Here is a 24,195-nt window from a genome sequence, read left to right on the forward strand (position 1 = left end):
AATATATTAAATTTTCATGTTCAAACGTGGTAATTCTTAATTCTCTTATAAAATAATATTTATTTTCTTTTATTTTACGTAGGTTAGCATAAAGTAGTAAAGTATTCTTTTAAAGTTTATTCTTGTGTTTGTCAGGTTACATATACAAATGAATTTAACAATGAAGATTAATGTTATTGTCATTATAGTTTGATTGGCGTTCTAAATCTGGGGTTGACTTAAAGAGGGCGTGACATCAAATTTGACATTTAAAATTTTAATTGGGTTTCGAGAGCGCGAGTAGAGTGCCTTCTTTATTTCATCTTATATGTATAATGTATATGTATAATTTATAAATCTGCGTGTCTGTGCCCTGTGTTTTGTGTATAATTAAAGAGTTCAACTTCAACTATTTAATAATTATCAAACTTTAAAATTCCGGCTGTGAAACATAAGACTCATTAAAATGTCAACTCCACCTCGAGAAACTATTCAAAAGCAAATACAGCAGGACTGGGCGAATAGGGAATATATTGAAGTTATTACAGGAAGCATCAAGAAAATCACGGATTTCCTCAACTCGTTTGGTAACATAATTGGTGTTATTAATACTAATATTCAGCTTTGTAGTCAACACTTCGTAAACAGGGAACTTGTTTTAAAAGGCCTTTGGCCTTAAAGTATATAGAGTACCATTACTCATTATATTCACACCCTGCATGACCTGCTGAAAAACGCCTACTTAACTATTTGGGTAAGGTCTTTTCAGAAATGGAGCACAATAACGCCCATAATTATTTGAGTAATAACCGTAACAATGAAGCCACTTGTAATACATTTTGTAATCATATAAGTGTAAATATTGTTTACTGTTCTCCACATATTCAATGTTTCTTTGCAGATATGTCATGTAGGTCTCGGCTTGCTACTTTAAATGAAAAATTAACATCATTAGAGAGGAAGATTGATTATTTAGAAGCATGTGTGAGTATATGATAAATAGTAAACTAAAGAGTGTAATTTTGTAATATACTAAAACTGAGTCCCTCAACTTCTTCCAACATACTACTAGTTTTTATTTAAATAAGTATTTATCATTGGTCTTTAAAATTATTTATATCTATAAATTAAGGTAATCACAAAATAATTATTACAGGTGACCAAAGGAGAAACTTTGACATAAGTGCCACATAGTGAAAAGATTGAAAAAGTCATGAAGTAGCTGAATTCAGCATTAATAGATTGATAATGCTGAAGCTTACATAATTTATTATTTAACTGAAGTAATTTAAATCTTTGATTTTATTGAAACTTAGCTTCATTAAATGATTTCTTATTTTATTTTCAAGATTTAAGCTCTACAATTTAATTTCAATGATATGACTGCATAGCCTTAATTTCTAGAAATCCACCTGAGATATATGAGAGAGTGGTTTGTAGTTATGAATTCTTATTACTGACTTTTAAGCAATTTATTGCTGAATAGTACAGTCTTACTAAGCTTTCAATAAAAATTGACTGGTGTAACCATGTCATCAATAAAAAATCATATATGACAATATTTTTTTTCTGATACATCTTAATATCATCATAAATAGTTTTTGCTTTTGTTTTATGCTGCAATATGCATAGAGCTGTATTTTTACTTGCCATTGTATAATTTAACATACAGTATACAATCTGTAATGACCAAACTAGTATGTTAAAAATGTAAAACTGCAACTATCAAATTTAATACCGTTGTTAATTTTCTGGGCTGAGACCTAGTGTAAACTACAAGTTTCAAAGGTTAGTCCTAAATGAACAACTTTGAGTGTAATAAATATTATTTAATTAGTTATGTTAAGTTTGTACATTTATATTTAAAATGTCTCTTATCTTATGTAAATTATAAATAAAGATGATTCTTGTCTTGTATATCATATCATTTCCATTTGCATAGGCCTCCTCACCTGATGTTATGTGATACCGTAGCTCATTGACACACACTGCTAGTAGGTTTGTTCATGGTCCACATTTAAATGGTTTCTAACATTACTGCAACACCTTGTCCTCCACCACATGATGAAGCGGCTACAGCTGTCTTAAAGTTGTGTAATCTGAAAACAAAAAAACAAGGATATTCATTGTTTTGATTTAAGAGTTTTACAATTGGCTGGTCCTTAAACCCATACCCTGGTTTACGACGGTACCATGGCGTCCTTGCGTCGCCAATGCATTCAGTTCTCGACAGTCAGAAATGACTGCACTATGTTCAATTATCTGAGGATGTCACTAACATCATTTTATGAAATATTGAATTTATGTCGGCAATGCAGCAACCGGTTGGCGACTGAGTGGATGACGGAGCACACAAACACGTGTAAAAAACGTATGTAAAATAAAAATGTAAAAGACGTCGCCAGGTAGTAGAAGGTAGCGAGTCGACCGCTCCTCATGCGGCGATTGGCTACTTCGTGGTGTCGCCAGTCGGTCTCCAAGTGAGTGAGTGAGTAGCGATGTGGGGTCACTCTACATCTTCTACCGCATTTACCATGGAGAGTGTTCAGAGGAGTTGTTCGGATTAATACCTGCAGCTGAGCTTCATCATCGGACGTCGAGGCAGAATACAAAATTCCACCCTTATCACCTCGACGTCCGCCGTTCCACGACTGAGCGTTTTTCAAGGCAATTTTTGCCGCGCACCACAGCTATGTGGAACCAGCTGCCCACTGAAGTATTTCCGAACCAATTCGACTTAGGGTCCTTTAAGAAAAGAGCGTACCAATGCTTAAAAGGCCGGCAACGCACTCGCGATACCTCTGGCATTATCCATGGCCGGCGGTATCACTTAACATCAGGTGAGCCTCCTGCCCGTTTGCCCCCTGTTTTATAAAAAAAAAGTTAGCCGGCATACTTCTCAATAACAACTAGTTGGCGTCGCTGGCCACGTCGCCAGAAAAAAATCTGTAAGCTCCGTAGTAATTTATTATAGAAAAGTTAAATTTACGTAGGTTTTGGGAAGAACACAATTAAATAAGCCTTTAATTAATATTAATCGCGATTGCTGGACTGCATTTGAACGTATGTAAATAAATAAATTCGCGTTTTTTTTTTTTAAATTAACAGGATGCAATGATTATGATTTTATACATGTCCATTTGGTACCTCAATTGATGTACAATATGAGTGATCATTCTTGCTCCAGTGGCTGATACAGGATGTCCCATAGCGAGGGAGCCACCATTTACGTTTACTTTGGTCTCATCTAAATCGAGTTCCTTTATGACAGCAAGGGATTGTGATGCAAAGGTTTCATTTATCTGTAAAAAATATTTATTATTTATTCTTATAAACATTGATTTCATGTAAACCATTTTATTAGATATTGTAAATTGACATTGCTTCTCCTTGGATTCGGCATTTAGTCTAGAATTTAAACTGCCACATTGGTATTTAGCGAGTTTTAATGACAAAACAATATTTCTTAAAATGGAGTAAAGACTAAATAGAAACCAGTCTCAATCAGCCGCCGTAAAGACTGAGAGAACATATCTTAGAAGAGACATTCCGCTGGTTTTAAGTCGATAAATTTTCGTCAGTGTTACACACAATAGTGGAAAAAATAGGGATCAATCAAGCCAAAAATATCTTTAATTGCCAGTGGAGGTGAATGCACAAAAGATAATGTGTATGTTATTCGTTTTCAGTACAAACCTCAAATAAATCAATATCATGCATCCTCAAATCTACCGTTTTTGTTAACTTTTTAATTGCGGCAACTGCTCCAAGGCCTTCGTACGGATCACTCCCAACACACGACCAGCCAGTTACCCGCGCCAAAGGATTTAAATTATGCATTTTAACAATTTCTTCACTAGCTAGCAATATTGCGGCTGCACCGTCTGCTGGAGCCTGAAATAAATAAGGTACCAATATTTTTGGTTGATTTGGCGCTCAAAATTGTATACATTTAAAATAATTACGTAACCGCCGTTACATTCGATGTAGATTGTAGGCATGAGCGTGTGTAAATAAAGTAAGATAGTAGTTATAATGTTATAATTTTCAGAAGAAAACTAATACCTGTTGGAGTTTGAATATGTACCTAAATAATGGCAGGCAACGCTTGTCACATGTGAAGAAAAAGTTTTAGTTTAGAACATTAGAATACCTGTTTTAATTTTATATAAAAAGTTTGTTTTCTGTTAATTGTTAGTACTTCTCTATTTGACGCGGACAGTGAAACAACTTAGTGATATTTAAACCTAAATTATTGTGAATATGTAAAAGTGTGTAATGTTACTAATATATATATTGAACATGAAGAAAGTGTTGTAAAGTTCAATCCCCTCAAAATTTGAAACATTCAACAAAACCATTAAACATTAATTATCATAAGTCATCAAAACAAACATGTATACCGTAGACATAATTTACTTTTTAAAAATCTACATAAGTCTGCTATGTGTATTCCTGATTATTGAATTATGAAAAGATATAGTCAATGTGTCTGAAGCGCTAAAACTTGTAGCTGCAGTGTTTACTCAGTAAATTATAAAGCAATATTTTTTAAAAATACGTTTACACCCTAAACATTTTTACTAAAATCCATCCCAACCGTCTCAGCAGTTACAGATACCGGCCAACTTCTTGAGCATTAAACAAGGGAGTGGGGGAAAGTTTGCGCATCGCACAACGCGGGACACTCCCCGCCTCCTAGTGATAACTCAAAATCGCTTCTGCACAGGCAAAGACATTTGTTCAAGATGTTTGCGGGTATCTATAGCAGCAGTAAACACAATTTGACGGAAAGAGACGAAATACATCTCTCTGAATTTGTAACCCAAGATGCGTAATTAAGCCTTCTTCAACAGTAACTTACAGCAGAATTGTTAAAGTTACTGATAGGGGGTGATGCGGTCAAGTCCTCAAGTTTAATTTCTGGGTTTGTTAATTCGTCTTTCATGACGTAACGTTCCTTCTTATTTTTCTCAGTTTTAAGCTTTGTTATCTCGTCTTCAAAGGTATTTGAGTCTTGAGCTGCAAGATAATTATGCATTTATGACCAGAATTCATAATTTTTTTTATTAAATATATTTAATACAATTTCCTAAATCTCAAAAGATTTAAAGATCAAGACAGAGATTGACTAACTGGCTGATTGACTGTTATCGACTATTCACAATAATCAAAATTTAATTATCCATTGTTTGTGATGGATTTAATCCTCATTCAAAACTTTTAATAATATAATAACTAACTAATTTAACATTAAATATACAAAACAGTTATACATTTAATCTGTACGCCATATAATTAATGCTTGATTTTGATTATCTAGCTATTCTGTTAATTTACTTGATTCGATTAAGTTAAAGCACACAATATATCAACTCGGAAAGGGACGTAACCAAAGCGTATCAGCAGCTGCTGTACGTCAACTCGGCTACAGCTAGGCTTAGGTGGACGAAGAGACGTGAGTTCGGGTACGGAGAGCCGTTAGCGCGGGAACTGCAAGTTGACCACGCACCGCAACGAGGTCTATTAATCGCTGCGCTGCTTAAGTGAGTTTGCGCGTGTAGAAGACAATTGACATTTATAAAAAAATCGAATAAAGGCTTATACTTTATAAAACTACTTAATGTAATGGTCGATTATAGTTGGTTAAAGCACATTTATATATAAAAGAAATACAAACACATTCGCTTTAATATCTGGCCGAGCTACGCTCGCCAAAACAGCCCGAGCTGAGCTGTAAAGGCCCTTAAGGCCAACAGCGAGATTCCATTCTCAAAAAAAAAAAAAAAAATCGCTTTAATAAAAAAATTGCCCCAACTCAGCAATAAGTTGCCGTCGCGAGCAACGCTGATTTTCAGTGAACCCAAACTATTCAAGACAATCAATTTTACGATTGAGACACAATATAAACTTACCTTCCATAGGCACTACCACGTTATTGGAATAAAAAAACTTGCCATTTTTTTTAAAGAATATTTGAAGGACAATAGTCGCTAGTTTATCAATCCTTACCCTTTTTCCACTTTAAATGGCTTTTAATAGTAAACTCATCAACGTCTTTTCTACTCATACCATAGAGTTTTGCTATATTTTCGGCATTTTTTTGTAGTGTTATCCCTGTGTATGTATCAAGAAAACCTGTTTTGATGTGATCCTCCATTAGATACGGTGTACCAAAACTCGTTCCGAATCTAACATTTCGTACTAACATCGGTAGAGATGACATTATGTCTGTGCCACCTGTGAGGCACAGATTCGCTGAATTTGTTAATATTTCCTGAAAACGGCTTATGAAATTAATTTTAAACAAAACAAATAATAGTACTAGGAGGTAAAGGTAAATTGGTTTTATTACTCAAAGTACTTATATTCCAAATTATTCTCTAGAATTCAATTACTCTTAAAATCGTTATAAATTAATTAGTTTCCAAAATCTCTAACAAAACTTACGTCTTCGACTCGTGCGGAGCTTTCTACATTTTCTCTAAAATTGTGAAATTATATTATAACCCATCCAATTAAGATTAGAGACGACCATCAAAACTAAATGAGTTAAGGTAGGGCTCTTAAGAGGATCAGGATTTTTGGATTAAGTGTTGCTCACTAGCAAATTTATAAGGTGATACGTGGGTAACACTGAAAATGTTTAGAACTGGCCAGTTAGAAAACTTTTTTTTATTTAAATTTTAGAACTCTTTGGTAACCTAATGTAGTATATTGCAATCATTTGTCACTTGTTTTTATGAATTAGCAGTAAATCTAAAACACTTGTTAGACGTGAAAATGCACCTAACGCGAGAAAATTTTCGGTCAATAAATATGAATATTACGACTTTCGTTGTGGGCTTACTCAACAACAAAGCTATGATTGGCTGCTTTTAGGATTTCTTAATGAAGCCCCATCTCGTACCTATAATTACAATTGGTTTAACGAGTTTAAGCGTGTACGTAGCAATCTCAATCTTGATCCGCGTGAGAGACCTCCTTTAACAGCGACTACTGAACATAACATCAGTGATGTGCGATGCATGATAAAGGAAGATAAGAGAGTGACCTATCAGTAGATAGCCTAGGCATTGGTATGACTCAAGTTCAAAAAATATTACACGAACATTTAGGCGTCATGAAGCTTTATATCATATAGATTTCCCATACTTTAACCGCCAAACAGAAACACCTTCGCATGGACTGGTAAATATTTGACTATGGCAGGTGTCGAGATAATGAGTCATCCGCCATACAGTCCTGACCTGGCGGCCTGCGACTTTCATTTATACCCAAGAACTAAAGATAAAATTCGAGGTATTCGCTTTACGAGCCCTGAAGATGCGGTGAAAGCGTAAGGAAGAATGGGGCCACTGCTTTTCTCAGTGGTTCCATCGAATGCGACGATGTGTAGAGTGGAATGGGATTACTTCGAAAAACAATAAAAGTATTGGTAAGTTTCTACATTAAGCCGTTTCATTTTCTAAACATTTTCACTGTTACCTTGGTATATACCAAAAGTTGCGCATTAGTTTGCAGCGAGTGGTAATTAGTATTCTGTTAAATATTTAGTGAAATTGTCATAATGTTGTTATTTCTGCCATTCCTATGTAACGATTTTTACCATTCCACCACTTATCACAGCTTGAATGCCCGTTGCACACGTTCTGTTAACACCAAGTGCAGGTTTCTCAATAGGAACACCAGAGTAGATGCCGCAATATCTAGGAGTCTTTCCTCCATCACACTGGCTTAGCTATAATAAAAGAATCAACTTGTATACGATTTTTATAAGAAGTTGCCAACGCGTAGGAGTGTTTACTTTAGTAAAGGATATCGTATCGTTTATTTTGATAATCTATATTTTTATATTATAATTAGCTATATCAAAGTTTATTTTAGGATATCGTACCTGAATGCTGTAAAGGTTTCAACTAATCGATAATTGATCTGATAAAACTAATGTATCTTAATGTTGTAGTCTCAGTAGAACTCAGTGCAACTTTATATACTTACAAAATTAATATTTCCAATGATCGTGCAATCAATTAAGTTTGGATCGACTTTAGCTGACTGTATGGCATCTTTTGCAGCCGCGGCAAATGCATGCGATGCTGGCAACTCTCGTAGTGATCCACCATATTTACAAAATGGCGTCCTTTTGGCGCCAATAACAAAAATTCCTAAAATGCCATCTTTATTTTTTAACACAACAAATATTTAAAAATCATGACTTTTGGATCTAAGTTGGCAAGAGTAATAAACTAAAAGCTATTATAAGTAATTTAGCTCAGTAATTTTCATCCACTATTTCTTTAATAAAGTTCACACAAATGTTTAAAAAAGTTGGAACCTGGACCGAAAATAAATCGTATAGAGTATATCATATGAATTTTTAATAAGTATTTTTTTAGATAAGGTGTGTAATGGTTGTGCAGTAACGGAGTGTTTATTAGAGTGCCTATGATGTGAATAACCTTAAAGACACGTACCTTTGCTCTTGAGTAACATTTGCAGTTCAATATAATAAAAATATTATTATCAATGTGACTGATTACACTGTTGTTTTGTGTCATGAAATGAGATAACTAAATTATCAGTGTGGAGTTATGATGTTTACAATCTTTTTATTTATTTACTAAGTCATTAATATTAAGTTTGCTTGAGTAAGTTTCCTCTAAAGTAATATTACAAACATCTTATGGATTTTATTTAACATGCAAGGTGGAAAAGGTATATTTTCCCAAAAAATAATAAATAAATTATATTATAACCACAGCTCATAATGGTTTTCTTAAACAATATTAAAATATGTTTCGTTATATGCTGAGTGAATTTTTTCATATATAGTGTGTAGTCTGTGAAATAGTTTTGTTACAGTTTACACTACAGTCGGTGACTTCACAGTAGAGGTTTTTATAGATTAAAACACAATCAAAACAAAGACGACTTTATTCAAAATTTATAAAAAGTAAACAATTGTCAACATATTAAAATAATCACTTGCATTATAAAGGCTATATTCAAATTGACAGGAACATTATAAGTATAAAAATATATATAAAAAGTAAGTCAATAAGCGACAATGCAAGTGAAAATTTGTTTTTCATACATTTCAAATATTACTAACGTTATAATATTGTGATGACTCCAAATATACATATTAGCTCAATAACCATGACTAGCACCCACTAGCGCCTCTAAATATATCTGATACATTACTTACGGTGCATTATAAAATAGACTCAAAAACAATAAATTCATCACAGTACATCCAAGTAAAATACAATTGAATGGTACACATAGTATACACAGATTTAGAGTTTAGATTTCTTTTATTTTTATACAGTTTCCACTAGTAAGGCAATGCCTTGTCCGCCACCGATGCACGCTGATCCAATGCCTCGTTTAAGACCACGGCGTCTGAAAAGTATTTTTATATAAACAAATAGTTGGTATATTTTTTTCAATTTGTAATATCAACAAGCTTATAGCTTTTTGTAGTTACCTCAGTTCATGTACTAGATGCGCCGTAATTCTGGCTCCAGAAGCACCGACCGGATGTCCCATAGCTATGGCTCCACCATTTACATTTAATTTACTGTGCTCCAGCTTCAGCTCTGACACACACGCCAAAGTTTGTGCAGCGAACGCTTCATTGATCTGTCGTTATTAACATTGGTGCTTAATGTTATTTTTATGTATAGGTAATATTAAATCCAATTTTTAATAGCATTAAATGACAAAATATATTTTTATATTCACTATATTAGGAGGGAGTTGAGGAGTGAAACAGTGATTCACTCCTCAACTCCCTGATTTGTTTCTATTACGTTATAAAATTTTATCAAGGTAGTATTGTCTTTGGTAACATAGCTTTTATACATTGAAAGAAAACACTTTTTTAACCGGATTAAAGCTATTTGTATTAATAAACTCCGGGGAAATAAATACAGATAGTATTTTTTTCCCCAACTTTCTCTACAGCTGTGATACTTTTGACATTAAAAACCTTTTGTCTTCAGTCACCGTGACCGCGCACGCTGTGAAGCACGCGAAACGTTGGAAAAATTTAAATTTAAAATTATGTAAATAATTATAAGTGTATAATAATACACACAGCTTTAATCCGGTTAAAAAAGTGTTTTATTTTATGAAGGTGTCAATGCATCTGTAAATGATGCATTTTTATTCGTTAGTAGGTAATTAATATTTTACCTGTTTTATTATTTTATATTTTTTTAATACGTGTGTCTTTAATAAGACATCATGAAACATTGGGATCTAGCCTAAATTATGACTAATAAGTAATTTACGTCTAACCTTATTTACTAATAAGGATTTTTAACATAAGGAAGTGTCCAATAACACCACGTCCCTATTAAAGGGATAACCCTAAAGGGATTCCCTCACTGTGCACTTTGGACTAACGTGCACTTACAAATAACAATTGATAAACGAAAAAAAAATACCTCGACTAAATCGATATCATCCAATGTGAGCTGAGTAGCAGCGAGTAACTTCTGTATAGCCGGTACTGGCCCGATACCCATTATTCCTGGCTCAACTCCTACGAATGACCATCCCAAAAGCCTTGCCAGTGGCTTTAAGTTATTTTGTTTAAGACCGTCCTCGTTGGACAAAATAAGGGCACCTGCTCCGTCATTGATCCCCTAAAGTATAATATTCGAAATATAAAAGTTTTTTTTAAATTGTCTCTGCACAAAAACATTGCGATCTAGCCTAATTAAAGGCTAAAAAGTAATGCTAACTAGCCTACTTAATAGGAAAGAGTCCTATAACACTACAAGGGAAGACAATCTGTGCTTGTGTAGTGTTTTTGTTACTTACGCCATTAAAAGAAAATACATAATTTATCTCTCTCTTTAGTTACTAACGCGCGAAGCTGTTTGAATCGAGAAGGAAACATGGCGGAGACTTTGACAGATGACACATCGGACTAGTGCAAATCATTAATGAAGAGACTTAAAAAAAGAAAAGTAATGCCCTTAATTACGTGATCTTCTTTGATACGTTATAATTGGGACTATTTTTTAGCTACTTAGATGCTATTGAAGCTATGAAAATTATGGTCTTACTGAAGAATTTCCAGCGGTAACAACACCACCCTTCCGGAACAACACTGGCAACTTGTGTAAACCCTCTGCAGTTGTTTCTGGTCTCGGATGCTCATCCATCTCTATTAATACTTCTTGCTTTTTCACTTTAATTGGTACCGGAGCGATTTCGGCTTTGAAAACTCCGCTATCATAAGCTGAAAGAAGATAAATATTACAAGGTTATAGTATTTTAATTAAAGATAAATTTTAAATAAAAGAAATTCCTTTGTCATTTATTACAAGAGCTAATTTCAAGTTCTTAGAGCGGCACTTCTAATCGGTTAAATGTCAATTCAGTTAACATTTAATAAAATAATATTCCTTTATTTGTGTCGACAATATTAGATAGAGTATATGACTATTATTAAGGTAATATATGAATTTCGTAAAATCCTCACCAGCCTTCCACTTCTTCTGGGATTGCAACGCGAACTCATCAACCTCTCCTCTTTGAAGACCATACTTCTCCGCTAGATTTTCCGCTGTCTGTGGCATTGTGAACTTGCAGAATGTATCCAGAGAAGATGCGGTTAGAGCATCTTCGAATGGTGTGCTGACTCCCAATGATAGCCCGAAGCGAACATTTCTTACGACGAACGGGACGGTTGACATACTTTCAGTACCTCCAGCAAGGGACACGTTTGCTGCTCCTGTTAATATATCCTGAAAATAAAGATATTTAACTAATTTACGTGGATTAAGCATCCAATTTGTAACATATAATAAATAATTATATTCGACTTAGAGCGCTTGAAGAAAAGAGCATATCAATTCTTATAAGGCTGGCTTTTGCGAGCCTTCTGGTATTGTGAGTGTCCTTGGACGAACCTGCTGCCCGTTTATAAGAACAAAATACTTTACTAGAACATAAACAATGGGAGTCTCAATCTTTTTTGTTATGTTACGAGGAATTTGAAGTCTACTTATCACTGTAAGCATTATAAAAGAGTGTTTAGGGAACGCAGAGTTAGTTGGGTTGTAGAATGTCATAACAAATTCACTTTCTTCATTCTCATTTATCTACCAGGATGTAAAGAAGCTGGAAGTATGATTACAATAACATTATTAAAATCACAAAAGAAAAAGTTTCAGGATTGTTTGTGTTGAAATAAGATTTGTTTTAGTTTGTATTTACCTAAATGATAAAATTTAACTTGACAAACGTTCGTCTGTTTCAATATCAATTTATGAATAGCAAATACTTTAAGATCGAGGTCATTACGTGAGAAAACTTCACGATATTTCTTATTACGATTGAAATAGACAGCCTGACTTCGATACCGCCATTTAAGTGATTGAAAATCTTACATAACAAAATGATGTACTCACCTGAGCACTGTTGATAATTGCTTGAAATCCGGATCCACACAATCTGTTCACTCCCAAAGCTGGTTTTTCCTGTGGAATACCAGCCTTCAAGGCTCCATGTCTCGCAGCTAGAGCCCCATCCCCAGATCCACTTATCTGAAAAGGTTTTATACATCTGATGCACTTTGATAGTTTTACATTTATCGATGTACATTTTATGAGAAGTAGCAAAGCTTTGAAATACTTTCAGCTACCAGTTAGTCCAGTGATCCTCTCAAAAGAACGCGTTTAGGCCAAAACCCATCAATATCCAGATTGAACAGTCTGATAAACGAGCTGGATATCCAGTTTTTCCTTTAGTTTTTATAATTAATTATTTTTTTCGATTTGTGTTTGTTATGTTTTTCACTTTTAATCTTGCAGTTTATTTGTCTTAATTACCAATGTATCGGTGTTTCGAGCGTTGAAAAGCTTTTGTCAATAAATAAATAAATATTGCAACCATGTGATAATACGTACTGTGTTTACTTGTCCAACGTTAACAGTGTCTATAGCGGTGGGGTTGACACTGCCAGCTTTGAAGGCTTCTTTGGCGGCTACAGCAAGAAGATCAGCTGGATGTGTATTCCGGAGAGCCCCACCATATTTACCAAAAGGCGTGCGTTTTGCCGCAACAATAAATACACCTAAGAACGATAAAACGTAGTAGTAGTTTCGTTTCGTGTATTAACGAAACTGTTTTCCAATAATGCAGTTATAAAAATGAATGATCAAAACGGAGGTAGATTTTAACTAAACACAGTGACAATTGAAAGTAAAAAATCAATATATAATCAGGTGATATATTGGTGTTCGTACGTGACAGATAGTTACAGGGTAGGGTAAAAGGAGAAGCCAAAGGACGGAAATAACGAATCCTGCGCATCCAACGACCTTTGACAACAACACAAGTTTTATTAAAATTTACATGTTATTATTATAAGAGAAATGATAATTCCAATATACAATAGACAGGCTCTGAAAACACAGCAAGAACATTTAACCTTGAGCTGAATTATGGTGACTAAAAGATTAAATTTAAATTTTGATTAAAATAAAAACGCATGGCTGTTTTGTTAATTAACTTTAGAAAATGGCCGGTATAACCAGTTTCTAAATATTAAGAAACTTGGAATTAGGTAGGCATACTAAAGACTAGAATAGAAAAATTATAACATATACGCGTGTTTGTAAATATTTACTACTGAAATAATTCTCAAATACGAACAACGGACCGATTATGAGTCCAATTGCGGTAATGGAGTCCACCAATCATAGTTCTTCTCAAACTAATATTTCATAACCTACTTTTTTCCTAATAATGAACACCAATATTACATAAATACAGCATTTAAAGTTTAGTTTATCAAAATACACAGAATTCGTCATTCGCATATAAACCAATGATCATACCAGAGTGGACATTGACCCCGAAGCGAACTCGTAAACATATAGCATATCAAAATGTAGTCCGTTGCTTTTGGAGGCAAAGAAATTTCATTTCAAGTAAAGTTCTACTGGAATATTTACAATACAATAATATTATAAAGCTAGGTTACTACTTACCTTTATTGACTGCTGTCATATTGACACTTGAATACGTGTGAATCGGCAGAAAACCGGTGTAAGACTGGAAATTGGTTGATAAGAATACAAACAAAAATACTTCAATTATCCAACTCCAAAGCCGCAGCGAGAATGTTTATGGTTTTAAGGTATATAGGCTTTACGTCTAAGGTTCCCGACACAACAAAAAACTATTAAGCCTTTTAAAATTTTATTTTGTTGGGTTTTTAGTGTATATTTAATTAGATAAACGTATTATTTTTTACTGTCATCGAGCGTAAAAGCGTAACATTGGAAATAGCAAAGAACTTTCCACATATTATCATGAAAATCATAACGGCACAACTGATGTTAAGCTATCAAAATAAACTTAAATAAGTTCCAATAAATACCTAAAAATATTCTCGGTATATTAGGAAGATAAAGGAAAAAAAACCAAATTGTTTTTAAGTTTTTAATTAAAAATAGTAAAGGTGATTACATTTTTTTAAAAGTTCGTTGGACGATAACGCTATAAAATGTATAATATTACAAATTTAATATATAACAATATTTTTTATATCGACTATTATCATATAATTTAAAAAATATATAGTTGATTCTTAAAATAAACATATATTACACTGTTTTTATTGTGCGTTAAACACATGTATATAAATAACTTATAGGGCCTTAATTATTGTCATTTAAACCATTTAAAAAAAAACTATGACAAGCAAGTGACACCTCTTAACCATATTCAGAGACAATTTAATATTCTTAATTTAAATTTGACAGAATAAATAAATTAAAAATATTTTTTTTTTTAATGTGGCCGGTATTTAAGTTGTTACACGTTGATATGTTTAAAATTATTTCCTCCTGCTTTGTTAATTACATTTTTACTTAAAATCTGATATAGGGTTTGACAACCATGAGCACATTTATACAGTTTCAACCATAACGGCAATTCCTTGTCCTCCCCCGATGCATGCAGATCCAATACCACGCTTCAGACCGCGACGTCTACAAACAAATGGAAATATTATCTATGTTTAAGTAGTGTAACGTCCAATATATATATAGATAGTTTTTAGCCGATTAAGTCACGCGTTCCCACGTAATAAAAAAAATTGAATTCTAGGCCCTATTGGATTATTAACAGCACACAGATATTGCGTATCTCAGTGGACAACTGTTTTTTTGGTTACCAGCTGACCAGGTGGACGAAGGATGTGGAAAATGGGTTTTAAAAACTTTTTATCATTATCTATGTCACAACAACAAATATTCGACCTTTAAAATCCTTAAAAAGCAAAACTGATAAATGAATTTATAACATAACAGTGTTTGATAAGACAAGATTAATATGATTTGGATCTAAACTATAGAAACTATTTCAAAACGACAGAGACGTTGCAATTAAGATAGACTGTTCTATATATTTCTATATGTTCTATATCTATTGAATGTTCTGGACACACTCTCTATGATGGGATATTTTTCTTTCCTGCGTATGATTTTATAGATCTTTTTAGAGCCTTTGATCAATTTATTAGGCTGGAAACAAGCCTTATTAGTTTTTGTTTTATCACGTTGTTGTCAGTTAATGATAATATATGTATATAGAAAACGATAAACGAGCTCGTTTAAAGGTACGATAAAAACCTAATATAATACTTGTAATTTATTCCCATGTATAATATCGATTACAGCGACTTTATACAAATTATATTTATTGCTTCATCAGTTGTTATGAACAATGCGGTTATAATAAAATTTCTGTTAATAAAACTGCGTACGAATTAATAGTGGGGTCTAGTGGTTTCAGCGAGCGACTCACACCCCTGAAGGTTCCAACCTCCGCTGTCCACTAATGGCCTTATAGACTATCGCGGTTTTAACACTCACTCGTACGGTGATGGCAAATATCGTGAGGAGACCGTCATACCGTACCGACCCAAAGAGACACAAATTTTTGGCCAGTCTTAAAAAAGTTGCAGCGCTACTGGTTTTTTGGTAGCAAATAAGATTTAGCTGTAACACGAGACAATCTTACCTAAGTTCGTGAACTAAATGTGCTGTAATTCTCGATCCAGATGCGCCAAGAGGATGTCCAAGGGCAGTAGCGCCTCCATTCACGTTCAGCTTCTCAAAGTCCAACTTCAGAGCTTTGGCACATGATAGGATTTGGGCAACGAACGCTTCATTGATCTGGACAATTCAAAACTTACTCTAGGTAACTATAATAAACCTTCAAAAGTTATGTTTGACTTGGTATGCTACATCTAAGTTCTTGTGCTATATTTAGCAAGTTTGTATGTCTCGGAAGCCGTCCACGTGGGTTTCGCGTACGACACTTATACCTAAGGTAGTAAGTTTTAAATACCATCCGTATCACCTCGACGTCCGTCGTTCCACAACTGAGCGTTTTCTAAGGCAGTTTTTGCCGCGCACCACCACTATGTGGAACCAGCTGCCCACTGAAGTATTTCCGAACCAATTCGACTTAGGGTCTTTCAAGAAAATAATGTACCAATTCTTCAAAGGCCGGCAACGCACTTGCGAGCTTTCTGGCAATGTGAGTGTCCATGGGCGGCGGTATCACTTAACATTAGGTGAGCTTCTTGCCCGTTTGCCTCCTATTAATCTACTATAGATTTAAAAAAAATACGCTTCCCGGTGACCAATGGATTTCTGTCCATGTGCGCGTCTAACACCGGCTCGTACAGTGAAGGAAAACGAAGGTATGAATGTCTCAAATCTAAAAATCGACTAGACTTCATAGAAAAGTACAGACACAAGGCTGTCTGTTCTTTTCAAGTTTTTATCAACGAAACAGATGCAATCTATGGCCAAGACCCGTTTACGGTTGTATCCTCACTGGATAATTATTATTTATGTCCCGGAAACTAAGTATCATTGATTATTTATTTATTTTTAATTCTCAGGTATATGAAGTCGCATTAACTAAAACTTATTTATTTATCTTTTCTTTGATATATGAAAAACACGGAGTACAAAGTCCATTTCGTTGGAGGTAATCGTTTTTATCAAAGTAATTGCTAACGATAATCACGAGTAGGCAATTATCTATGATATTAGATAATAATAAACCGAATATTTAGTTAAATATTAGTGAAGTAAGCAAATATTAACGATTTTGTAATAAAATGTTCTGTATAGTTTTCTATGGTTTAATATTAACGTCTGCGTTGGTGAATGAAACTGATTTTAGCAGTACGATTTTTGATTTTTATATTTGTATTATTTCATTTGTACTGGCGCTAAAAACACCATTTCCCGATTAATAAATATAATTTATTTTGGTTGAAGATTCAAAAATTTCCGCGCATTTCTCAGCATACAGCCCGGAGAATAATCTTTTATTCAATCGACATTTGATTCAAATCACTCCTTATTACCTATTATTTATAAATTATAAGTAAGTTACATTGATAAGTTTTAAGTTTTCTTTTAGTTTAGGTATTTTTTTTATTATTTAGTTTTATTGTGTTTGTTTGTTTTAATTGTCTCCTTTGATTAGTGTTAAATTATTGTGATAAGTGTGTTAAGTGTGTGATGTTATATTTTACATACATACACATTGTTGTAGAAAAAAAAATAAAATCAAAATTTCCATTGCTAAGAAATTAAATAACACAGTTAACACATGGTTAACAGATATAGACATAGATTACTGTCAACATTTGAATTAAAAAATTCTTACCTCAATTAGGTCTACATCATTGAGAGACAATTTGGTGACCTTAAGTAAGTTCTCGATAGCGGGAACGGGTCCCAAACCCATGATACTAGGGTCTACTCCAACGTAAGACCACCCAACCAGCCTAGCGAGAGGTTTGAGGTTCTTGGCTGCCCCTTCACTGGCTAAGACCAAGGCACCAGCTCCGTCACTAATACCCTGAATTTGTTATGAAAGGTGTCAACTTATCTATTGAAAGTTTATGATATTGAAAAAGGGCTAACAAAATTGCAGTAAGATCTGGCCACAATGCATGTTCTATTACGAAACAAGACTCCCATAAAGCAAAATGGTATTGAATTTTGAAATTTGAAACCCGCTAATTCTGGACTTTGAATCCCCAAGTAATAGAATTAAGAATACACAAATTAGTTAACGAGACCATATGCCAAAATGGTAATTAATTTTGAAATTTGAAAGTGGTTAAGTCTGGACATTTAATCCCTATGTGATAGAAATAAAAATACACAAATTTAAAGAGAAGCAACTTAGAGATTGTACGCTATTATCGCAAAAAAAACTTTTGAATTTTTTATTCTACTCCACTAAAACCTGTTTAGTAACCCCTTATATCTTACCGAGGCTGATCCGGCAGTGACTAATCCTTCCTTTTTAAACACAGGCGGCAGTTTCTTAAGTGACTCCAAAGTGGTCTGCGGACGAGGATGTTCGTCTACTTCCACTTTCACCTCTTTCTTCTTTATCGTCAGAGTTACAGGTTCTATTTCAGCTTTGAACACTCCCGCGTCGTTAGCTATTGAATAAAAGTTTTCGTGACTAAGAGCCTAGAAGTTTATTCTTTTGCAGTGTACGAGGCTAATTGTAACAAATATTTACGAATATCAATCCAGGTCAAAAACAACGTACACTTGAGAATACACTATGATCGTCACATACTTCCGATTTCTCGTGAATTTTTATGGATTGCTATTAAAGTGTATATTACAATGCAAAATGTTGTTGGATCCCACTTTGCTTCGATCAACCAAGGAGCTTGAGCGACCCTTTATATATAAGCATTTATATTCCAAGTCAATTTATGTAAAAATAAATTGTCTATATTATAAGACCCTGGCAGTAAACAGTAAATAAGTGAGTTAATTTGTGCCTACATGGTAAAAAAAAGTTTAAAATGATCTTTTCTATATACGGCAAATCGACAAAAACGACAAGGTTTGTCCGTGATACTCAGTCGTAATCTTTAAGAAAGTATGAAATAAATTAATAAAGTTATATTGTATTTTTATTTATTTTATTGTAAAACTTATTTTACCTAAATTATCATACGTTTTAGATAAAAGAGTTTGTATACCGTAGATATAGTATTATGTATGATGTGGTAAACTTGAAAAGCAAATGAACGCACTGTTGAATAGGAAAAAAAACACTTACTTTTCTTTCGGACTAAGTTTAAAACGAGCCGTGTCGTTTTGAGATACTTTTGTAAGATTTAAATATGTTATAGGGTTTGACTATTTTCGGGACAAAACCAGCTGTTGGTAACTACAAAGTTTACTTGAATAAAGCTCTGACCTGTCTTCCACTTCTGTTGTGACTTCAATGCGAAGTTATCGACCTCATCCCTGGTGATACCGAACTGGGCGCCCAATTTCTCCGCTGTCATACCCATGGGTAGACCACAGTATGAGTCAGTTAAGCCGGTCCATAAAGAATCTTCGAACGCAATGCTCGACCCAAGTACAGTCCCAAATCTAACCCCACGCACAGTAAAGGGAGCTTGGGACATATTTTCGACGCCACCAGCGATAGATATATTCGCTGATCCTGTTAAGATATCCTAAGAAACAAGAATTTGATTTTTACCCGCAAATTTTAGTAAAAACATGTCGCGATTGCGTGGTTAAGTACAAAATTTATAAATGTTTTATGTCTGCTCTCTGAACATATTAAATTCCTGTATTTTTAAGGTTATGTTTGTATACAGAAAATTAGTGTTGGTAATTTGGTCAGTTCGCACGTGTTCTTCTAATAGGAAGAAACTTATTTTCTAGACAAGATTATCCTGCCATACTTTTATATTTTTACATTAAAAATGTGGAGGAGGCATATTGGACCAGTAATACCATTTAAGTTGTTAATATTTTTTTTATACTTCAGTTTAATGTTTTGCTATTAAGTTTCAAGGTAACAAAGGAGTTAAACCCGTTAATGATTCACGAATATAGTACATATTTAAACAATTGGTAATAAAGAGGCACTAAGGGCTAGGAAAAGTATGACAAGCACATGAATACAATATTTTAAGTACCACACACATATATAGTTGATATATATATATATATTATGTATGGTCATATTTGTTTTTGAATCTTGCCTATGCTTAAACATCAGTTTTTATTTTTTAATAAATAAATTGAATGATTTTATGAATTTGTATTTACTAAACAACATTATTTTTAGACAATATGTTTTATTAAAGAAAAGTTGGTGATGAATGTCTACTTGAAAAATTCATTGATTTAAAATATATACATTTTCAAATCTATAATCAGCAAGATTTTTTAAAATTATTTTTGTAGTGAAATAACTTGTAATTCCATATGTAAATATGCTTTTTATAGTAATTAATACTTTATCTAATCACAGAATTTGACTGTAATAACCTTTTCAACATTATTATTCAAAATTTATAAAGCTTTGGTAAGTTCTTTTGAGAACTAACTTTACTAGTAATTAAAAAAATGTACAATTTAAAATTGTTTTGTAAAAATAAGTATGAATGTTTCGTACCTGCGCACTATTAACTATAGATTGGAAACCAGATCCACAGAGCCTGTTAATACCCAATGCTGGTCGGTCTTGGGGAATACCGGCCTTCAGTGCTGCATGCCTTGGTGTGTAGATGCCATCAGCTTGTGTTGCCTGGAACCATTTTAGATTGAAAATCTTTTCCAAAATCAATTTATTTGCCAATATAAATTTAATTTTAAGTTTTTGTTCATGGATTTCTATTTACATACAACTTAAAGATGTATGATTTTATGTTACTGAATATGAATGTTGATTTATATTAACAATCTAAACAAATTTTAATAAAATTTTATAAAAACAAAAGAAGAAAAACAGTGGGATTAAACCCTGATAATGTATATACAAAAAATGTTCTTAAAAATTCAGAAAACAAAAAAGAGGGATACATACACTCATAACCTGACCCACGACAACTGAATCAACTTGGTCAGGGGCTACCCCCGCGTCTTTCAAGGCCGCCGTTACTGCTAAAGTCTGAAGTTCAGTTGCTGATGTATTACGAAAAACACCTCCAAACGTACCAAAAGGAGTACGTTTCGCACCCACAATAAAAATTCCTGCAAATAAGAAGGTAAAAACATTTAGATCAATCTAGTCTATTTAATGTTAAATTTTTATTTTTTTTAAATAAGTAAGCAAGTAAAATAATATTGAATAAAAAGTTTACTTATTGCATATAATTAATGCAGTAAATTTAACAAAAAAAGGTTTTCGTAAAAGTTACAGATAAAAGTTTATTGGAATTTGACCCCATCCTCAATACACAATATAAACGATGAATATATTCAATTAGTCGACGTTAAATTTAATTAAATAATATTTACCTTTAGCAGCAACAGACATTTTGTGGAAAGTATATATTTAAACTGATTAATTCTTTATAAAAATTATGTACGGCAAGCAACGACTACACTCCGAAGAACACGAATTCGAAATTTAATTTTACAGAAATCTTTCCAAATTACTAAACGTCAGAGTTTAACCACAGATTTATATCCATACATAGTTCAATGTTGCTATGATTGTTAATACGTTATATTATTAGAATTTGTAACGCTTTCATAGTTTTTGAATATTTTCATGTCTATATAAATGACTAATAATGAACTTACCGACAGAATAGTAATTCCGTTAACCTACCGTCTAAAGTTGCGCTGGCAAGTGGCAACACAAATTCGCAGTTAACCAACAAATGTCAACTAACTTCGTATCGTAACAGCGATCACAGTATCTGTCACGGTTCTCGAAATCTTCAGTGAATTCCAAAGGTAATTTATTTTTGGCGTTTGGAGTTAAAAAAATATTTTTAGGCTATCCATGTTTAAATAATGCTTATGCAATGAGCGATGGTCCTATCGTCAGTGGTCAACTAAAGAAATTTGTATTTCGTGGAAAATCCCTAAACAACGGGGACACTCGAGGTGATTATTTGGAAGTAGTAATACCCGAACTGTTATCTGCGGGCTATTCGTTCTACACGTGGCCGTCTGCTCCGTTATTAGCTTGGTACCTTTGGAGTCAGCGAAAAAATCTACGTGGACTACGAATATTGGAACTTGGTTGCGGAACTGGACTGCCCGGTATTTTAGCTGCAAAGTGCGGTGCTCACGTGACTCTCACAGATAGCGTAGCTCTCCCGCGATCGCTGCAACACTTATCAGGTTGCTGTGAAGCAAATGGTCTTATTCCAGGTCGTGATGTTCAAATATTAGGGCTAGCTTGGGGCCTATTTTTATCCGATGTGCACAACTTACGTCCAGTAGACTTAATATTAGCTTCAGACTGTTTTTACGAACCCTCACAATTCGAAGAGGTATTATCTACCGTTGCTTATTTGCTTGACGGTACTGACTCTAGATTTTTGTGTGCTTACCAGGAGCGGAGCACAGACTGGTCCATTGAGGCTCTCCTGCAGAAGTGGGGCTTAAAAGGCGCATTACTCGACTTGGATTCCCTAAGTGAAAGTTCTGGTATAGATTATAGAGCACTAGTTGGTGATCGTTCATTACATTTACTGGAAATTGTTGCAGTGTAGGTTATGGCAAGCACAGCTAGAGCAGTACGCCTATTTATCGGCAACTTGCCATGGACAGTTGGCCATCGCCAATTAAGAGAATACTTTTCCCAGTTTGGCCCTGTGCAAAGTGCCAGAGTAGTTTTTGATCGGTCAACAGGATTGAGCAAAGGTTATGGTTTTGTTGAATTTGTGAGTTCAGCTGATGCTGCCAATGCAACAAATAAGCAAGTTCACACACTAGAAGGTCTTAATTTAACTGTCCAGAATAATAAAGAATAATGGCAGAGGCACTACCCGAATATCCTGACTCTGATTTCTCCGAGGATGATCAGTCTCCCTTGGAAATATCCTTTAATAAAGCATCTGATCATGTAAGAAAAATTACTACTAAACTAAATAACAATCAACTATTAGAATTATATGGTTTATATAAGCAGAGTACCGAGGGTAAATGCAATATACCAAGACCAGGATGGTTAGATGGTAAGGGCCGCAAAAAATGGGATGCATGGAGATCCCTTGTTGATATGCCTAGTGATGAAGCAAAGCAAAAATATATTGACTTGGTGCAAAAATTTGATCCAGAATGCGAACTAGTGGAAGAAGCTGGACCTAAGCAACAGTGGGTAGCTGTATCATCTTTGCAGCGTTCACCTGAACCAGACCAATCACATGATGAGTTATCTCTACTTGATGCAGCTAGAGAGAACATGGGAGAACTAGTGTCAAAGTTAATTTCAAAGAATCCTGCTATCAAGGCTCAAAGAGATAAAGATGGTCTTACTGCTTTGCACTGGGCAGCTGATAGAAATGCAACATCAGCATTAGAAGCTGCTATTCAATCAGGTTGTGACATAAATGCAATGGACAATTCTGGGCAAACAGCATTACATTATGCAGCATCATGTGGGCATGTAAATTCCACACAAATTTTAATTAATGCAGGAGCAAAACTAATTAAAGATGAGGATGACTGTTCACCATTAGACTTAGCAGCTGATGAGGAAATCAGGAATATTCTATGTGCTTAGTAGCATTTACCAATTTTTAGTTTTATTTCTATATTTGTAGATAGTGGTTAATAAAAGCAAATTGCATTAGAGAAACTTTTATTTTTTCCTTTCATTGTACACATACAATTTATCAGACAATGAATTCAGAATACTAAAATGTAATAAAAAAGCCTTATAATAACTTTTACAGTGACAATTTATTTAAAAAATTTGTACTAAGGTGCAACCTGTAAACCATACTATAATTATATGTTAATTACAAGAGATGTTACAGTTGAAAATAAATTAGAACAAGTACTCAAATTTACATTGTTTATATAAAAAATAGCATATTTCCTTAAATTTAAATGTTAAAGTATCTTAAGAATAATATAAAATAGGGCTAGATTCGGAAAATAGACTCAGACTGCTTTAATTTGTTGCCTTACTCTTGTTAGCATAGAAAATAACTTAATCTGTAAACTATGAAACTCATCAATTGTGACTAATTTTCTTAAATTTGAAGATTCAATAGAATTTTAAATTAACACCAGTACCATTGAGTTTTCAAATGTAAAACTAATATTATAGGATCAACAGTACTAGAAAACTCATTTTTTTAAAATAATTTCACCATTAGAATGAAACCCTGAGTAGTATAGGCTTTATTTA

At 33.7% G+C, this 24,195-nt stretch overlaps 7 protein-coding genes across 9 annotated transcripts; 4 read left to right on the forward strand and 3 right to left on the reverse strand.

Moving 5' to 3' along the window:
• The first annotated feature begins 255 nt into the window (after positions 1–255).
• On the forward strand, positions 256–1,896 carry LOC123715611 (probable protein BRICK1-B). Its single transcript, XM_045670785.1, has 3 exons — positions 256–566; positions 881–963; positions 1,136–1,896. The coding sequence occupies exons 1-3, from the start codon at positions 446–448 to the stop codon at positions 1,160–1,162; spliced, it is 231 nt and encodes a 76-aa protein (XP_045526741.1). The 5' UTR covers positions 256–445; the 3' UTR covers positions 1,163–1,896.
• LOC123715610 (3-ketoacyl-CoA thiolase, mitochondrial-like) lies at positions 1,833–8,645 on the reverse strand. Of its 3 annotated transcripts, XM_045670782.1 has the most exons (8): positions 8,457–8,645; positions 7,981–8,147; positions 7,589–7,720; positions 5,992–6,256; positions 4,844–5,001; positions 3,676–3,873; positions 3,127–3,281; positions 1,833–2,078 (listed from the first exon to the last, which is right to left on the reverse strand). In XM_045670782.1, the coding sequence occupies exons 1-8, from the start codon at positions 8,473–8,475 to the stop codon at positions 1,997–1,999; spliced, it is 1,176 nt and encodes a 391-aa protein (XP_045526738.1). In that variant the 5' UTR covers positions 8,476–8,645; the 3' UTR covers positions 1,833–1,996. The 3 variants fall into 3 exon arrangements, with proteins under 3 accessions (XP_045526738.1, XP_045526740.1, XP_045526739.1); XM_045670784.1 differs by lacking the exons at positions 7,981–8,147; positions 8,457–8,645 and adding an exon at positions 6,430–6,463 and having other exon boundaries at positions 1,837–2,078; positions 7,589–7,662; XM_045670783.1 differs by lacking the exons at positions 7,589–7,720; positions 7,981–8,147; positions 8,457–8,645 and adding an exon at positions 6,430–6,778 and having other exon boundaries at positions 1,837–2,078.
• Positions 8,646–8,934: 289 nt separating this feature from the next.
• Positions 8,935–14,085, reverse strand: LOC123714932 (3-ketoacyl-CoA thiolase, mitochondrial-like). The gene is made up of 8 exons (XM_045669623.1): positions 13,998–14,085; positions 12,912–13,078; positions 12,414–12,548; positions 11,483–11,747; positions 11,064–11,239; positions 10,437–10,637; positions 9,473–9,627; positions 8,935–9,387 (listed from the first exon to the last, which is right to left on the reverse strand). The coding sequence occupies exons 1-8, from the start codon at positions 14,014–14,016 to the stop codon at positions 9,306–9,308; spliced, it is 1,200 nt and encodes a 399-aa protein (XP_045525579.1). The 5' UTR covers positions 14,017–14,085; the 3' UTR covers positions 8,935–9,305.
• A 473-nt stretch (positions 14,086–14,558) lies between these two features.
• LOC123714933 (3-ketoacyl-CoA thiolase, mitochondrial-like) lies at positions 14,559–21,486 on the reverse strand. The gene is made up of 8 exons (XM_045669624.1): positions 21,339–21,486; positions 20,905–21,071; positions 20,494–20,625; positions 19,276–19,540; positions 18,321–18,496; positions 17,707–17,901; positions 16,036–16,190; positions 14,559–15,002 (listed from the first exon to the last, which is right to left on the reverse strand). Exons 1-8 carry the CDS (start codon positions 21,355–21,357, stop codon positions 14,921–14,923), a joined length of 1,191 nt encoding a protein of 396 aa, XP_045525580.1. The 5' UTR covers positions 21,358–21,486; the 3' UTR covers positions 14,559–14,920.
• A 367-nt stretch (positions 21,487–21,853) lies between these two features.
• On the forward strand, positions 21,854–22,549 carry LOC123715465 (probable methyltransferase-like protein 23). Its single transcript, XM_045670477.1, has one exon. It carries the CDS (start codon positions 21,854–21,856, stop codon positions 22,547–22,549), a length of 696 nt encoding a protein of 231 aa, XP_045526433.1.
• A 3-nt stretch (positions 22,550–22,552) lies between these two features.
• LOC123715466 (SRA stem-loop-interacting RNA-binding protein, mitochondrial-like) lies at positions 22,553–22,810 on the forward strand. Its single transcript, XM_045670478.1, has one exon. The coding sequence runs from the start codon at positions 22,553–22,555 to the stop codon at positions 22,808–22,810; it is 258 nt and encodes an 85-aa protein (XP_045526434.1).
• On the forward strand, positions 22,810–23,631 carry LOC123715464 (acyl-CoA-binding domain-containing protein 6). Its single transcript, XM_045670476.1, has one exon. The coding sequence runs from the start codon at positions 22,810–22,812 to the stop codon at positions 23,560–23,562; it is 753 nt and encodes a 250-aa protein (XP_045526432.1). The 3' UTR covers positions 23,563–23,631.
• Positions 23,632–24,195: the final 564 nt, after the last annotated feature.

This window comes from Pieris brassicae, chromosome 10 (genome assembly GCF_905147105.1).
Source record: "Pieris brassicae chromosome 10, ilPieBrab1.1, whole genome shotgun sequence".
In the NCBI taxonomy this organism is placed as follows: Eukaryota; Metazoa; Arthropoda; class Insecta; order Lepidoptera; family Pieridae; genus Pieris; species Pieris brassicae.

Excerpts from the sequence above, each read along its gene's own strand:
- LOC123714932 (XM_045669623.1), bottom strand. Across the intron at positions 10,638-11,063 it reads TTACCGCTGGAAATTCTTCA|GGGATCAATGACGGAGCAGG; the intron begins GTAAGACCATAA and ends ATTATACTTTAG. Across the intron at positions 9,388-9,472 it reads CATCTAGTACATGAACTGAG|ACGCCGTGGTCTTAAACGAG; the intron begins GTAACTACAAAA and ends AATACTTTTCAG.
- LOC123715610 (XM_045670782.1), bottom strand. Across the intron at positions 6,257-7,588 it reads CTGTGATAAGTGGTGGAATG|GAAATATTAACAAATTCAGC; the intron begins GTAAAAATCGTT and ends AGCCGTTTTCAG. Across the intron at positions 2,079-3,126 it reads CATATTGTACATCAATTGAG|ATTACACAACTTTAAGACAG; the intron begins GTACCAAATGGA and ends TTTTGTTTTCAG.
- LOC123714933 (XM_045669624.1), bottom strand. Across the intron at positions 18,497-19,275 it reads ACAACAGAAGTGGAAGACAG|CTAACGACGCGGGAGTGTTC; the intron begins GTCAGAGCTTTA and ends TTTATTCAATAG. Across the intron at positions 17,902-18,320 it reads TCACTGCCGGATCAGCCTCG|GGTATTAGTGACGGAGCTGG; the intron begins GTAAGATATAAG and ends TAACAAATTCAG.
- LOC123715611 (XM_045670785.1), top strand. The coding sequence starts at position 446 with ATGTCAACTCCACCTCGAGAAACTATTCAAAAGCAAATACAGCAGGAC. Across the intron at positions 567-880 it reads GGATTTCCTCAACTCGTTTG|ATATGTCATGTAGGTCTCGG; the intron begins GTAACATAATTG and ends GTTTCTTTGCAG. Across the intron at positions 964-1,135 it reads TTGATTATTTAGAAGCATGT|GTGACCAAAGGAGAAACTTT; the intron begins GTGAGTATATGA and ends TAATTATTACAG.
- LOC123715465 (XM_045670477.1), top strand. The coding sequence starts at position 21,854 with ATGAGCGATGGTCCTATCGTCAGTGGTCAACTAAAGAAATTTGTATTT.
- LOC123715466 (XM_045670478.1), top strand. The coding sequence starts at position 22,553 with ATGGCAAGCACAGCTAGAGCAGTACGCCTATTTATCGGCAACTTGCCA.
- LOC123715464 (XM_045670476.1), top strand. The coding sequence starts at position 22,810 with ATGGCAGAGGCACTACCCGAATATCCTGACTCTGATTTCTCCGAGGAT.